General features: G+C 34.2%; 1 protein-coding gene across 1 annotated transcript; it reads right to left on the minus strand.

The window, feature by feature from the left end:
* Positions 1 to 447: 447 nt before the first annotated feature.
* LOC129882676 (3-ketoacyl CoA thiolase 1, peroxisomal) lies at positions 448 to 5,687 on the minus strand. The gene is made up of 14 exons (XM_055957076.1): positions 5,534 to 5,687; positions 4,430 to 4,506; positions 4,252 to 4,336; positions 3,596 to 3,722; positions 3,198 to 3,296; positions 3,045 to 3,112; positions 2,848 to 2,955; positions 2,688 to 2,765; positions 2,473 to 2,605; positions 2,298 to 2,394; positions 1,310 to 1,433; positions 1,118 to 1,226; positions 895 to 978; positions 448 to 766 (listed from the first exon to the last, which is right to left on the minus strand). Exons 1-14 carry the CDS (start codon positions 5,606 to 5,608, stop codon positions 657 to 659), a joined length of 1,374 nt encoding a protein of 457 aa, XP_055813051.1. The 5' UTR covers positions 5,609 to 5,687; the 3' UTR covers positions 448 to 656.
* Positions 5,688 to 16,089: the final 10,402 nt, after the last annotated feature.

Consider the following 16,089-nt stretch of genomic DNA (forward strand, 5'->3'; position numbering starts at 1 on the left):
CACACATGCAACTATTTATATATTTGTGATATGATGATCTTAAGAAATGTATTGATATTGGCTTTCATTTGCTGTATATTGTTTCCCTTTATACTCGTCTCAACTTCAGGCTTCAGTTTATACGATTATTATGTGATTAGTAGTGGTTGACAGTTTCACATTCAAATATCCAGCCAAAGGAAATTCAAGGTTCGAAGTACAATTAAGTGCCTAACAAATCCAAAAGTCTTGGCTATTGCGCTTGTTCACAGTAATAACTTGGGCTAGGAATTGGGCCATGGCGGGCACCCATCACCAAAAATTCTGACATAGTTTCTGCCATTTGGGCAGACCTTAGGCGGACACTCCTCCTCAAGTGCAATATGGGGGCCACCAACCTAGGCCATGGGTCTTTGGAATCGATCACACATTGACTCAACCTAGGTCATAGGCATTCGTGATCATACATTGACTCTGCAAAGGTAAGTATTACTTTTCATTCATACCAAAACTTCTTTTAGAATTGGGTCTTCCCTTTCATTGTTACTCCAATAATTGATACATATAAATCTCAATTTAACTAAACGTTGATGTCTTTATTCTATATGTAGTACATTACTACGTCACATTCCTATCTCAAAACAAAAGCTAGCGGACTTTGGATATTATAAGCAGGCTCATTTCGCATCCTTCGACAAGAAATTGTTGTTATTGTTGGCCCGAGAATTGCATAGGTCATCTACAGCATCCCCTCTTTCAAACACTGCGGCAGCCCCCATTCCAGAACCTGCAATATAAAAAGACAAACCATACAAATTCAAGATTATGTATAGATCTAAACACCATACAATTTTTAAGTAAAAGAAACACATATAGATCGAAACACCATATAATTTATAAGTAAAAGAAACACACCTATGCACATGGAAATCACACCAAAACGACAGTCTTTTCCACGGCGTTTCATCTCATGAAGTAGAGTTGCCACACAACGCGCACCTGAAAGGAAGGAAGGATTTGATTTGAAGAAAAAATGACTTCTTGTTTTTCTAAAACATCAAATATTTTAAAACAAATTCAGTTCGCGAAAAGGATTTAACATTTTTGGGTTAGAGATGGTATTATATCAAATAATTACCTGTAGCACCCAGAGGATGCCCAAGAGCCAATGCCCCTCCATGCACATTAACTTTTTCAGGGTCAAGATTGAGTTTCTTTTGGCAATAGACAAATTGGGATGCAAATGCCTGCCAAGGTAACATATAACTGCTGAGACAAAATATTTACAGTTTGATCTTGGTGGTGGTTTTCAATCAATTCAACATATTACCTCGTTTATTTCAAAAAGATCAATATTGTTAAGCTCAAGACCAGCAGACTTAACAGCAGCTGGGATTGCAACGGCTGGACCAATTCCCATAACAGCAGGATCCACACCAACAGCAGCGAAGCTCCTGCATTTCGAATACAGCTATATTTACAACTGGAAACTTTTGAATATTGAGGACCATTTAGATGGTATGGTTCTACTCCAGCACAAATTGGGGAATTTCATGGGCTAATTTTGCCAACTCTAGACTTGAGGAAATGCTTTTTCACTTTACATTCCATTTATATATTGTTTCTAATTCAGGAACAACTCCGGATGTGTTTGGTATGGAGTAAAATGTTTTCTTATCTTCCCATGTTTGGTTGGACAAAATTTTTGGAAAATATTTTCTTAGGAAAACAAGTTCCTTAAAAATGAGGAAAATGACTTCCTTAATGGAAGTAGGGAAAACAAGTTCTATAAATGACATTTTATGTTTATTGTATCACCCCTACCCCTTGACCATCCCACCCCGTCACCCCCAAAGCCCCACTCCCAACCTCCTCTCACTCCTATAGTATTTTGCTAGATTACATATAAATGCTTCTAAGATAACATTTATTTTATCTGGTTACTTATAAATACTAGAAAATAAGTAAGAAACCAGCTTGTTTTCCGAGAGAACATTTTCCATGGAAAATATTCTCCTCGTACCAAACACACCCAAGAGAAACATCAAAAACTACATGATACAAGTACAGGGAGATCCTCATGGGCTCTGGAATTCTGTCCCTTAGCAATTGCAACTGATGAGAAATAGAGCAAGCGCCATTATAAAATACTCATTCAGTTTGAAGTTCATGAGACACAAACAACACGGCGAACATAAATTCAGGGTGGAAAACTCGTAACCTGGCTCATCGTACTCTGAATCGAACTAACATTTTTGATGGTATAGAGTCTAGCTTTCATGTACAATCTCTATTCATATGCAAAGAATATAGTTTACCTGAATACACCAAGAATTGGAAGTCCCTTCTGCATAGCTATACTTCTCTTCATGAGAAGCACTGCAGCCGCACCATCACTAACCTGGCTAGAATTCCCTAGAAAGATCACGTAATCATTATTAAACTTCGAATTCGAAGTCGAATAAATAGTTTAACATAGTATGCAACTAGTACCTGCAGTTGTGGTTCCGTCGCTTTTGAATGCAGGCTTCAGCTTGGCCAGGCCTGCCAAATTTGTGGTTGGCCGAATGCCATCATCAACAGAAATCACAACAGGCTTCTCATTTCCAGTTTGCGGGTCCACAATCTTTCATTGTAAAACATTAGCCATAAAAGTTAGAAGTGTATAACCATCATCTGAAAAATGTCGCATTCAGCAGCAAGTCTACCTTTGTCAAAACTGGGATAATCTCATCTTTGAACTTTCCAGACTCAATTGCTGCAGCTGCTCGCTGGTGAGAAATAACCTATGGCAGAAAATTGTTGGAATTAGACCTCTAGTTGTACTCCTCAAAGCAATGGACATTTTAATTGAATCAAAAATCTTACAGCAGCTTGGTCTTGCTCTAGCCGCGTCACTCCAAATCGCTGTGCAACATTCTCAGAAGTGATGCCCATAGGGAGAAGGCAGTCACGGGCTTGTGCAAAAGCATCTACCTATTAAAGAATATCTCAAGCTTAAAACATGGAACTACAAAAAGAGGTTTCAGGTACAACGATGGAAATGAATCTGAGTTTGAGCATACTCTCGGGTTAGCTTTTTGAACTAGTCCAATATTGTCAACTGTCATTAACTCTAGTCCAGCACCAATGCCTGCACAAAAGAAAGAGTTATAACCCAAAAGGAAATCGTAATTGTAGCATGTAGTGTTTCTCTATATGTCTATGAACTTATATACCTATGTCGTAGAATCCTGCTTTTATTGATGCAGCTACATCAGCAACAGCCTGGAGGCCAGAAGAACATTGCCTGTTCACAGTTCTGATTGGCACAGTATCTGGGAAATGATCAAGTTAGATGATATAGATTTTGAGTGAGTAGGAGCATGTTAGAAATTGGAAAGAAACGGCACTTCTTTTCGACATGATCATATGAATTTGCCTAGTTGGTTTGATTAATCAATTTTGTTAAACACAATCACCGTTTGGCTATTGTACAAGAAACCGTTACTTTTCAAAAGAACTAAGAGCATTATTATGAGTTTTATTATCAAACTAAGGTGGTTTGATAGTCAAAATCAAATATGGACATTCTTAGTTGTGACTTCATATAAAACGAAGGAATGAAACGAATTACCTGGAAAACCTGCATAAAATGCAGCCATCCGGCACTCCATTGCTCTTATTGAACCTGGTGCCAAAACCGTACCAACAACAATATCTCCCACCTCATTTGGATTCACGTTGTTTTTTTCAATTACTGCCTGCAATAAAAGATTTGTGCTGATAAAATTTCTCAATTTAGAGAAAAATAAGAGAACAATATACCATTGATCTCTTTATAAGTACATTTTTCTTTCTTTCTTTCCGGCTACCTTGGATACACCTCAACTATTTCACCAAGTACCCATTACCTCCCAGTCTACCAACTAAGCCTTAGAAAGAACATTGGAAGAAATCCTTTACTCCCTCGATCTCAATTTATATGATATAGTTTGAATCTCAAGAATCAAACAAGAAATGTTTTTACCGTAATTTATTCCTATGCCCTTTAAATATATTAATTGTTAATTTTTGTGACTTATAATACTTTTTATGTAGTTTCTAACTCTGTAAATTATTTTTCAAAAATCTTAAAAATTGTATGTCCGAATGTATGGTCAAAATGAGGAAGTTTGACTCTCAAAATGTGAACTATGTCATATAAATTGGGACGGTCTTTTTATATATAATTCTATTGTTAATCAAACATTCAAGAGTGTAGAAGCTGATATATATATATAAATAATATACCCTGAGAACTGGAGCGAGTAAATCATCTGATAGGGTGTCCTTAAAACCTCCACGTTTGGATTTGCAAATAGCAGTACGATAAGCTCTGCAAAACATCAAATTACCAACCACTTTGGTACAGCAAATCAAACAGTTATAAGAAATCTTTGATGATCTAATTAAGTGAGACACAACTTACGCAACAATGACAACATCATCACCAAAAGCAGCTGTTCTATGGTATGCAGCACTATCACCAGCTACACAAATTGAAGTCTGTTGGGTGAAAAAACACCAAAGATTGATCACATTGAAAATTAGAAACAAAACAATAGGAATAAGTTGTCTTAAACATCATCTGAACAAATTTTAGCTGGGCAGCCACAGTGTGGAGCTAAGGTCTGTGTCAACATAGGCTTGCTGAGCGATTTGCCAAGTTGATTTGGCCAATCAACTACTCCTATTGTCCCAATTTATGTGCTACCGTTCGAATTTTAAGAATCAAACCCTTTTAATTTTGATTGTGAATTGGAACATAAAATCTTTAAGTTTTTTAAAATAAAATTTACTTATTTGAAAGTTAAGTAAAAAGTCATTGTAGATGACAATTCAAAATATTTAAAAAACATAATAAAAATATTATAATAAAAAAAAAACTTTTTTGAATCTCAAAATTTGAAAAGTGTCACGTAAATTGGAACAAGGGATTAATATTTTTTATATCAGAAGGTTCATTAATGTCTAAAAGTCTTTTTTTTTTTCTTGATTTTAATTTTCTTTATTAAAGAAAGTGACTTTGTATTATAATAGGGGATCTTAGTAACTTAGTTAGTTGCCTACTTTAACTTTCATTTTGTTGATGAGAATCAAATTCGACTACGTTGTAATTCTTTCCCATTTCGTATGTAATAAAACAAAGTTCTTTAAAGGAAACAAATTTAGAATAATGAATGATCAAATAAGAAATCAACCAGTTATTTGTTGGGTCAAAATCCAAGGGTAAAGATATTGCTAAGCTCAAGGGATAATTAAAACTACAAATAGCTTAGGTATGCCACTAATAATCCACATCAAGTTTAGAGTAGTTTTTCGTGTTTTGCCTATTTTCAAGGTTCTCTCCTTTCTTTTTCCCTTTTATTAAAAACAAAACAAAAACAAAAAACAAGAAAAAAAAATTGTTTTGTTTATTTTCCAAACGGTATCCAGAGCTCATAACGATTAAATTTGAATCACCTCTTGCAGGCTATTCGGGGATTGCGCAAGTTACATAGAATTAAATTAGAAATAGAAGAAACAAGCTTACAGTGAGAGACGAAGAACGAATAGGCTGAAGGTGCTCCAGTAGAACTCTCTGCCTTTCAATAGCTTTCTCCATCATTTGTGCTTCTTCGTTTTCCTTCACACTACAGAAATGAAAATGGCTTGTTAAAGCTTATGGAGTAGTCCCATTATATATATACTACTCTTACTAGGCAATAAATTATTAAATAATGTATTTTAATAAGACCAAGAAAAAGACCCCCACGAAATTTAGTGGAATATGTGGGGTAGTTATTGATATCTGATTACTAAAATATATTTCCTATGTTTAAATATTAGTAATAATTAAGATTATTTGTTTTTTAATATCCGAATGAATCTACTTATAATATCTAATGAAAATGTATAGGGATAATCGGAGAAGAAAAAAAGTTTGTAATAATTAGTAGAATTTAACATTAAAAAATAAATTATAAAAGCAACAAATGAATCTAGATGATTTTCATACTTCATACAAAATCTTAATCGATTTAATATTTTTAAAAGTATGTTAAAATATTTAATAAATTGAAATCTGAAAAATTTAAATTTTCATTAAATACAAACAAATTAGAGTAATTGCTTTAAAACATACTTCTTTCAACGTTTTTCAAAATGTATTTTTTTTCATCAAGAAATGCCATGGAAACTTAAAGAAAACACGGAAGTACTTGTTTTGTAGTTACGAGTAAATTGCCTTAAAGAAAACATTATACTTTTCCATTTGACCATGTTAGTTGGGGACCATATTTTATGCTCCACATCCGCGTTTTGCACAGGGAAACGATTTCCTTGCATTTTTTATGCTTTCTTATCAGTCATTAGTTCTTCATTTTCTTTTTATACGTTGGTTGTTAAGCTCCATGTGGTCGTTGAAATATTCTTTTATTATTGACTCAAGGTCAGAGAGTCCACTCTATAAAATTGGGATTTAAAATCAAACTTTAAATAAAGACCTTAATTTTTTGAAAAAGGAAAGATCATCAAATATATTTTTATTTAAAATTTATTTTTTTAGATTTTTTAAATTTGAATCATTAATTATTATTTTACAATTAATTTGTTCTAAATGAAATTCCATTACGTGTTGTCACGCTCCGAGAGGTACCCTAGACGTGACCGGCACTCGAAGACCATTGCTGGTCCCCAAGCGAACCACTTGGTCCAATCACACATCCATTCAATATCAATCAACCAGCGGAAGTTTAAAATAAAGAAATAGTTTAGTGAGCAACTCAAATCATCAATCTAACTCAAAGAATAAGGTCATGGGCCAACAAATCGAACTCCAATCTATATCGTTAAAAAGAGTTTGACAAGAATAATTCAAGGAAAGAAAATACTCAATCGACCCATCACTATCTAGTCTATGAAGCCTCTATCACTACTATCTAATTGGTGTCAATGACATGTTCATGGCTACCTCAATTCAAAATGAAAAGGTCTAACTCGACGCAAGAATAACATAAGCGGTGTCCTCCGAATGTAGGGGAGGACTCACCAATACGCTGAGTGTGTATAGATCATCAATGGTGCTCCTATTGACGATCTCTTAAACCTGTCTCTGCATCATAAAACGATGCAGGTCCAAATGGAGGTCAGTACATGGAATGTACGAGTATGTAATATGGCAGAATGAAACATACTTCAAGGAAGAATAACGTTGGTTCAAATATCTCAATTCAGAAAGATAAGAGAGACCCAATCAAAGTGTCATAAGTCTAAAGTAAGAATACATTTTTAGACAAAGACCAATCATATACCATACAATCCAATCCAATCATATACAATACAGTTCAATCAAATCATTTACAATTCGATCCCATCCAATCATGTACAATACGATCCGATCCAATCCAATCATATACCATCAACTCTAATTCAATCACATATTATCTAATCCAATCCAATCACATATCCAACCCAATCCAATCACATACCCATTCCAATCCAATCCAATCATATGCAATCAACTCAATTCAATAGATATGCAAATTAAAATTATGCAATGTTTTACAATTCAACTCAATCATCTATAATCACAATCAAACCAATCATATCAATCTCAATCCATTCAATTGGGAGTTTCTCTAACCGACAACTATCACCATATGAGCGAGTGATAGTACAACAAGCCAACGTTATTGCCACGTCCGTTCATACCTTGCCAGGGTAAGAACGAATCAACAATCATGGATCCATAACCAATCAAGTCCTATCATGTCAGGACAATAATTTATGAAGCATCTGACTTTAACAGTTCAATCCTCTCCTACGTTTGGCGACATAGTTTATTGGTTCGAGTATGGACTATACTCTTACCCAATTCGGTGCTCGATACTCCTTTCAAGACTCAATATACTCATATTTATGAAGTGAGTAAAATACTCAAAATACTCATTTAGTCTCATTGGACTCTTTCAAATCAACTCATTTAGTCTCATTGGACTGTTTTCAAAACTCAAATCAAATCTGGCCTCATTGGACCTTCTTTCAAGTCGACTCATCTCAAATCATTAAACTCCTCTCTTTAAAATTGATACAATCTCAACTCAATCTCAAAAATCGATATTTTAAAGTAAAAATGCTCAACTCATTTATACTCAAAATACTCATGTTCAAAAATGAGAATTTAAGAGACTTTTTCAAACTCAATTTATGCTTAAACTCTTTCTAAATCAAAGATGAAAACAATCACTCTTTAAACTCAAAATAGTGTATAAATAGTTTATGCAAAAATGTTCACAAATCATTTATTTAAACTCCTTCTCAAAAGATCATTTATTTTCAAAATGTTCATAAGACTCCAATCAAATCAAATTATACAAATCACATATCACATAATCACATTAGACTCCAATCCACTTCATCACACAATATCATCATCAACATAACCTCTTCATTCACATCATCATCAAATATCGTCATTCACATCATCATCAAACATCATCATCACATCATTATCAAATATCGTCATTCACATCATCATCAAACATCATCATCACGTCATCATCAAACATCTAATCCAAAATACTTATTTAATTCTATGTTCAATTTATAGAGACAAAAGGACATTCTAACTCTACCAAGGTTTACAAAAGGACATTCTAACTCTACCAAGGTTTCGTTCCTTTTTATGCCTTTCACATTCATAACTATCCCAATTCATTTTTTTCATCCCAACCAATGTATACACACAAAACCATCAACCTCAATCTCAAAATAATTATGACAAAAGAAATCTCATCTTAGGTTCATGTGAATGAATACATGAATCCATACTCTCAACAAAACTCAACTCAAGAACACCATCAATACATATGAATTTATATACAAAAATTTATTTGTAGTCAATAATATGAAAGATAACTATTTAATAATTCAAGTATGAAAATCATAAATCAATTAATGGTAAAAAGAAAATCTTTCTATAATTTTGGGAAACATTCAAGAAAACCTCCATGGGAGGGTCAAGCTTTTCACCATTTTCATCCAACACATCTATGGAGCATATGGAAAAACTCAATCAATATTTTAGGTTAGCCTTACATACCAGGAAATGAAGAACATCCCACCAAAAACCAAAGACATGACTTGAAGATCTTGAATCCTTGAGCTTTTGAGAGGATTTCTTGTTGGAGATGTTTGGAAGAGAGGAGGGGATGAAGATTAGGGTTTTTTGGGAGGTGAGAAGGCTGAAAAATGATCCCAAAACATTCCAAGTTAGGGTATATATGTTTAGGGAAAATGTCCAAGTTGCCCCTCTTTAAAATCTGGAAAACTGGGCAAAAATCTTGCTGGCGCTATAGTGGCGCGTCGCACTACTGCAACGCCAAGCCAAAATAGGCTTAAAACCTTGCACATCTAATAGTGGCGCGTCGCGCCAAGGACCAAACTACTGAGGCTGTTTTCTGGCGCTATAGTGGTGCTGGGCGCCACTGGAGCGCCAGGCCTGAAATTCCTGCAGTGGTCGCCCAGGCCTGAAATTCCTACAGTACTAGTCTGTATAAAAAGGGTCATAACTTTTGACTCCGAACTCCAAAAATTAAAATCTTGATGGAGTTGGAAAGATTGCTCAAAGACCTTTAATTTGGTAGGTGTGGGCCACCCAGTTCATTATATTCAAAGAGATATGGTCATTTGAAGTTGACCCGTATACTAACTCATCTGAAAACTTAATTGATTGGAATTTTTTGGACTCGACTTGGTGTTAGAGATCCCTTATGACCCCTAAACACATCTAACACACTTCAAATACTTAGGAATTAATTGTAACTCATATATAAAATTACAAATCCTTCGGTTTGACTCTGGACACACGTGAAGAAATATTTGAGTCTTTGCAAAAAAAAAATCAGGGTGTTACACGTGCGTTGATGATTCGTCCATTTTAAACACTCAAAACAGACAAGTTTCTGTGTGAAATGACTGGACTTGATTTTGCTTAATTAGAAAATCCCAAGCAAAGTAATCTACGCAAAAGATCTTTTTCAAGGAAAAACTGTTTAGTTTATAGCTTATGAAGTAAGAATATAAACAATGCAAATTTTCAATGAAAAAATATAATATAAAGTTAAAATAGTAAAATATGACCCCAATAATTTGATAAGTTAGTGTAATGATATCGAAATAGTATTGTGTTGCTTTAATATAATAATTGCTTGGTTCAATACATGAAATTTTGGAAAAGCCACTAAAAATAAATTTTGATCTTTTTATAAGCAGGCAACAATAAGTTTTGCAGAATGCAAAAGATTGATTATATGGAACATTTTAGAATATTCAAAAATAATAAGAAAACAAGAGTACTAAACGAGAGGTAAGAAAAATATATATATATATATATAAAATGGGGCCTTCAAAAAGTTGGGGTCTCAAATCATTGTTTTAGTTGTCTTATAATTAAGCCGGCCCTACTCAAGGGCGGAGCTAGTGGTCAGTCGAACATCATTCGTCAAAAATATTAACGTGTATATAGTCAAATATTTACTATATATGAATACATATTACGGAAAAAGGCCTAAAATACCCTTTAATTATGTGAAATGGTCTAAAACTATCTCCGTCTATTTAATGGTCTAATTATCAACCCCAATTACCAACTTCATTAATGTTGTGTCTCTATCCTATTGTCCACCCTAAAATTAACATAAACTAATTAAAAAAACACTCATTATCCGAATTCGCTACACCAAAATTATCCACCAGTAGAAATGCCCAATTCTTTTAACCCAAATAAACCCTCCCTTCCTCACATCATTACACTCATCTCATTTCCTCTTGGATGATTTTGGAGGGGTAATTTGTCATGCTCCAAAATGGACGGACAAAAACCGTATAAACACCTGCTCTACAAATAAATTATGACATATAAGAAGTTATAAGCTATATATATATTAACCTAAATAAACCCTCCCTTTCTCACATCATTACACTCATCGATGATTTTGAAGTGATAATTTGCCACACTCCAAAACAGAGGACGGACCAAAATCGTTTAAACACCCGATCTACAAATAAGCTATGACATGTAAGAAGTTATAAGCTTAAATATATATATATATATATATAGGCAAAAATTGTACATCATGATACATTACGATGTCTAAGAAGCCTCTAAAGGATTTACAATTGCATACTATTAAGACCTTGTCGAGACATACCTCAATGTATCCTAGTAGCAACATGTACATATAATGAAAAGTACTAGATATAAGCTTGCTCCAGATAGAGATGGAGCTCACCAAAACACCAATTGAAGTCAATAAAGGAACCTAATATGGATGTCTACTCCCCTACTAACTAGATTCTGCATTTATAACAAAATGTAGCACTCCAAACATAGGGACATCAGTACACATACAACATGTACTGGTATGTGAAGCAGACATAATAATAGGTAAATAAGCATGGAAGCTCATATGAATCGAATGTCAAATTGAAAGAGTTATGGGCATACAAGGAATAGGTATAGGATATGATACTATCAAATATGCACCAACTCGATTAGTTCGCCATATAACATCCTAAGAAGCAAGTATTATGATATAACACATATAGTTTGCCTAGATGAAGTACTTCAACTATTTCTAATACAAATGATCACATGATGTCCTATCAAATACGACCCTAATCAACTATAAGACATAAGTTCTCATAAGATTATCTATATGTTTTTATACATATACAATAATCGCAGTCTGGTACGAGGTACGCGCCCCATATGGGACTCTCCTAAGTACCCAAGGATCAGTACATGTAGCCTCAGCATAATCCACGATACATTCATAGCATTTAAGGGTCGCAAAGCAAAATTAGGCGATTTTCTCATTGCTTTATGTGTGTTAGCCCATGAATATTTTGGTAAATTGATATTTGAACAATATTTTCGGTAATATTAGTAGATGCTATTCGAACCACCCTTTTTCGATTGCTTGCTGGGAGAGAGGAAGCTTCCGGACCATTTTTTGGTAGTACGAAGGGGGAATTGGCCCAAATTTTTTTTCTAAACCCATATGGGACCCTCCATAAGTACTTGAGGGATCAGTACGGGTTCACTATGAGGGTCTACCCATAAGCCATCTGTTCCATGTATTGGCTTGAGTCAGGAGAAACTAGTATTGACATTCGAGCTGACTCCAAATGAAAATGATGCCACAAGTGAGAGTACGCCACAATTTAACCAATTTGATGAATTACTCCTAAAGGTTGACATCTTTAGATCAAAACAATATGTATGGATGGTATGAACTGCCTAAACAAGAATTCTTGAACAACAAACAACCAATTCAGATATTCACGACCAAGAAGTACTGGATTCTCTTTCGGATAGGCCCTGAAAGAAGAAGGAAGGCTGGAATGCCAAAAGGCGTCTATTATATTGAATTTACCCGATAGTCCCTATTTTGGGAATATACAGCCCTGCGAGAGTGTATTACTTTAGGAATTCCAACAATTTGTTTAAACGATACAAATTGTGACCCCAATCTTGCAGATATTTCAATTCCAGCGAATGATGACTCAGTATAATGATTTGGTCTCAATCCTGTGCATAGAATCACGTTGTGTGATTGTGTCAAGTAAAACCTATAAATACCCTCTTGTCGCTGTCTTTTATCAAGTTATGTCTTAAAGGCCTATAACATTGAATTTATGATAAAGGTCATTCAACTAATTAAGTAACATCTCTATATGGTACGTACCTAGCTTCCCAGATATGATATCAACTATTCAAATTCTCATTCTCATTTTAGCTTATGGCTATGTCAACTACATCCTCACCTATAAAAACATAGCTATCCTATGGTTGTTCATTCTTGTCACATCTAGGGTGGGATCTCGGGGCATGACAATGAAGTAAAACCTTCATATTTTATACGTGCTACTCAATTGCCTAATCATCTAAGCTTAAAGATGTTCATGTCATTCCCTTCAAGTTGAGTTCCTTATCATTTTGTGTTATATGACTGATAAGAAATCCAAGCAAAAATACTTACGATAACACAAAATGATAAGGAACCCAACTTGAAGGGAATGACATGAACACCTTTAAGCTTAGATGATTAGGCAATTGGGTAGCAGACATAAAATATGAAGGTTTTACTTCATGATTGTCACATCCCGAGACCCCACCCTAGATGTGATTGTTGTCCCTAAAAGATCTATTGATGCCCGAAACCATGAATATGTGTCTCCGATCCTACATCATGAAATGATATAGTGTTTGATGAAGGTTAGTACGATGAGTACTGGCATGCCACCCAGGGGAAGGGACATACAATATACATACACATAATATAACCATAAAGGAAAGGAAAAATCATAAGTGCAGATCCAAAAGCATTTAGATATAGACCTTTCAAAAATTATTAATCTTGAGTAAGGTAGGGTTCACCGACATATGCAACCCACGGGCTATATGGATCCAGCCTCTTCCTAATTGAGGGAACCAATCCTTGTATGCCGCATGAGTTGAGAAATATAAGAATCTGGCGAATCAAAATCTCCCCCAAGAGGTTGTAAAAGCTGCTCCAATTAACAACATACAACGGCCAACCATATTTCAGGACAAGGACCTCCCACGTCGGCAAATGCATTTTTGGGTGATGAGTTACGAGAGCTTTACACCTTCTTGGTGATTCTACCAAACTCTCTTTAAGCCCTATTAAAATCTTTACAAGTTTTTATTTATTAAGAGTTATCCAAAAGAGACATATTTCCATTGGTATCGTCATACCAAGACTTGCAAGTCATAGTAACCATGCCAAAATGTATAACTACCATTTAAAACTCTTAACCCGTCCTTTGAGAATAATCAAAGACTCATTTATGATAAAGCATTATATTTAATGTCATCATCCAAGTCGTTCCAAGTTATTAGACAACATATAAAATGCAATATCATTTACATTTAATCGGGATGGAAAATTTTCCATTTTTTCCTCATTTTAAACAAAAACCATTGAAAGACTCATAGATTCCCAAATTCATTATTTGTATCAAAAATTCTATTCAAAATCATATGAGGAAATTCACTCATTTAAAATCAACAATCCAATTCCGAAATCATAATAAAGTAATTTGAATACAATTAATAAGAGAGGAACATTTGTAATCAATTTTCATGAAATCATCTCTAAATTCTAATCTCAACTCAAGATTTAGAAAATACAAATAATAAAATGTGAACCTTGTATAAGTAGTTTGAAGTAGGGAGTGTTCAAACATACCTTTTGACGAACTTAGGAAAGGGACCTTGAGAATTAACCTTAGATCTAGCTTCTTGAAGTGTTAGGGAAGAAGAATAGAAAAATTTGTCGTAACTATCAAATCTATTGAATTTGGCTTTTGGGGGAAGTTAATAATCATGGGTTAGGGTTATGGGATGAGAAAAGGACGAAAACACTCCTCCTAAAATGTGAAAAGAAGAGAAGATTAAAAGAATTTGGGAGAACATGCACAGTTGCGCACCTGAAGCCTGGATCGCGCGGCACTTCACGCAACCTTAACAGTAGCATTAAATTTGTCGTGCGGCTAACGTCCACTTCACGCGGCATATCGCGTAGAATATGTAGTGCCCAGTAAAATTGGCATAACTTTCAAAACACTAATTCAAATATGCAAATTCTTTCACTTGACAACAAAAACAAGTCACAAAATTAATCTAACCAACTTATAATACTAATCTAACACAAATAAATAATAACACCACATTACATCATCTTGGCAATTACAAAAAAAAAAAGATCCCAAGAAACTACAAGAAAATTTATTAATTGATGCATTTTCAACTTCAACTTCATAACTTTATCATACAAGGAGTCCACTTTTCTTTAGACTTAAACTTTCATTACCATCTTTCAACTCCAAGGTTGACACTTTTTCTTCAAAGGTAGAAACATAATTTAAAGTTGAACTTTCATTAGTTGTTGTCATATCTTTCAAATTAGAAATTCCAATAGAAAAAATATTATATTCTTGACTTTCAAAATCACTCATATCCTCCACAATCTTCTTCAAATGATTTATTCAGTTCAATTTTTTTTAATTATGAATCATCATTGATATATATGATGCAAGTTTTTGTGATGATCCCTTTGGTCGCTATGGTTAAACCATTGGTGAAAGATTTGGACCTGATTTTTTTTTTGTAGTAACTTAAAAAATTTAGGCTAGGCCAGTCTCAGACAGATTCTGAGCGAGGTGAGGTTTAGAGAAATTTGGGAATGGATTAGGGTTAATAAATAAGCATGGATAAAATTTTCTAGTAGCTAAGATGCTAAGGAGTCCGTAGGACTTTAGAAATTAAAATCGAGTAAGTAGAACTCCCGTATTGAACTTGGCGTGCAAGAGTTGTTTTAGAATGTCAGGGTTCAATAGTTTATTGTGAAATGGGGCTTGGGGGAGAAATTCCGTATTTATGTCTCTGTTCAAGCCATCATAATGGATGGAATCCCACTATGGCAGGCCCCATGGAGAAAAAAGGATGACTTATGGCTATTTTGTTCAGTTTTCCACCAATTCTTGAGGTTAAATGTTAATTACTCCCTTAACTTGTATGTTGATTCTTAAATCTTAGAATCTATGATGGAAACCTTAGGGGAGGGTTTTTCACTAGAATTAATGGTGGAAAAAGACCTAGGTTGGACGATGGGATGATCTTGAATATGACCTGGGGTTAGGACTTAAGTATAACCCGAGTATTTGTAGGACATTGATCATTGATTATTGTGTTTCAATACCTGTTTTAGACCAAGATCAAGCCAAGGCATTACAAAAGGGGAAAATTCAAGTTCTTTAGGGGTCACATTAGTTTGGATACAAGTTGTGCTGGGATTAGTTATGTTGGGATAAGTTATACTATGATTAGTTATGCTGAGGGTAGGTTTTGTTGCTTGTTTGGTTTGTCATATTCAAAATAATATTCATTGCATAATTTATAAAAATAAGTTGTTTGTTTACAAAAATACCCTCCACCTTAGTTAATTATTTATTTTACATTTTCTTTGCAAGCTTTAGTTATTCATTCTTAAAAATAAATTTTTCATTTTATTTAACTTA

This window comes from Solanum dulcamara, chromosome 3 (assembly GCF_947179165.1).
Source record: "Solanum dulcamara chromosome 3, daSolDulc1.2, whole genome shotgun sequence".
NCBI lineage: Eukaryota > Viridiplantae > Streptophyta > Magnoliopsida > Solanales > Solanaceae > Solanum > Solanum dulcamara.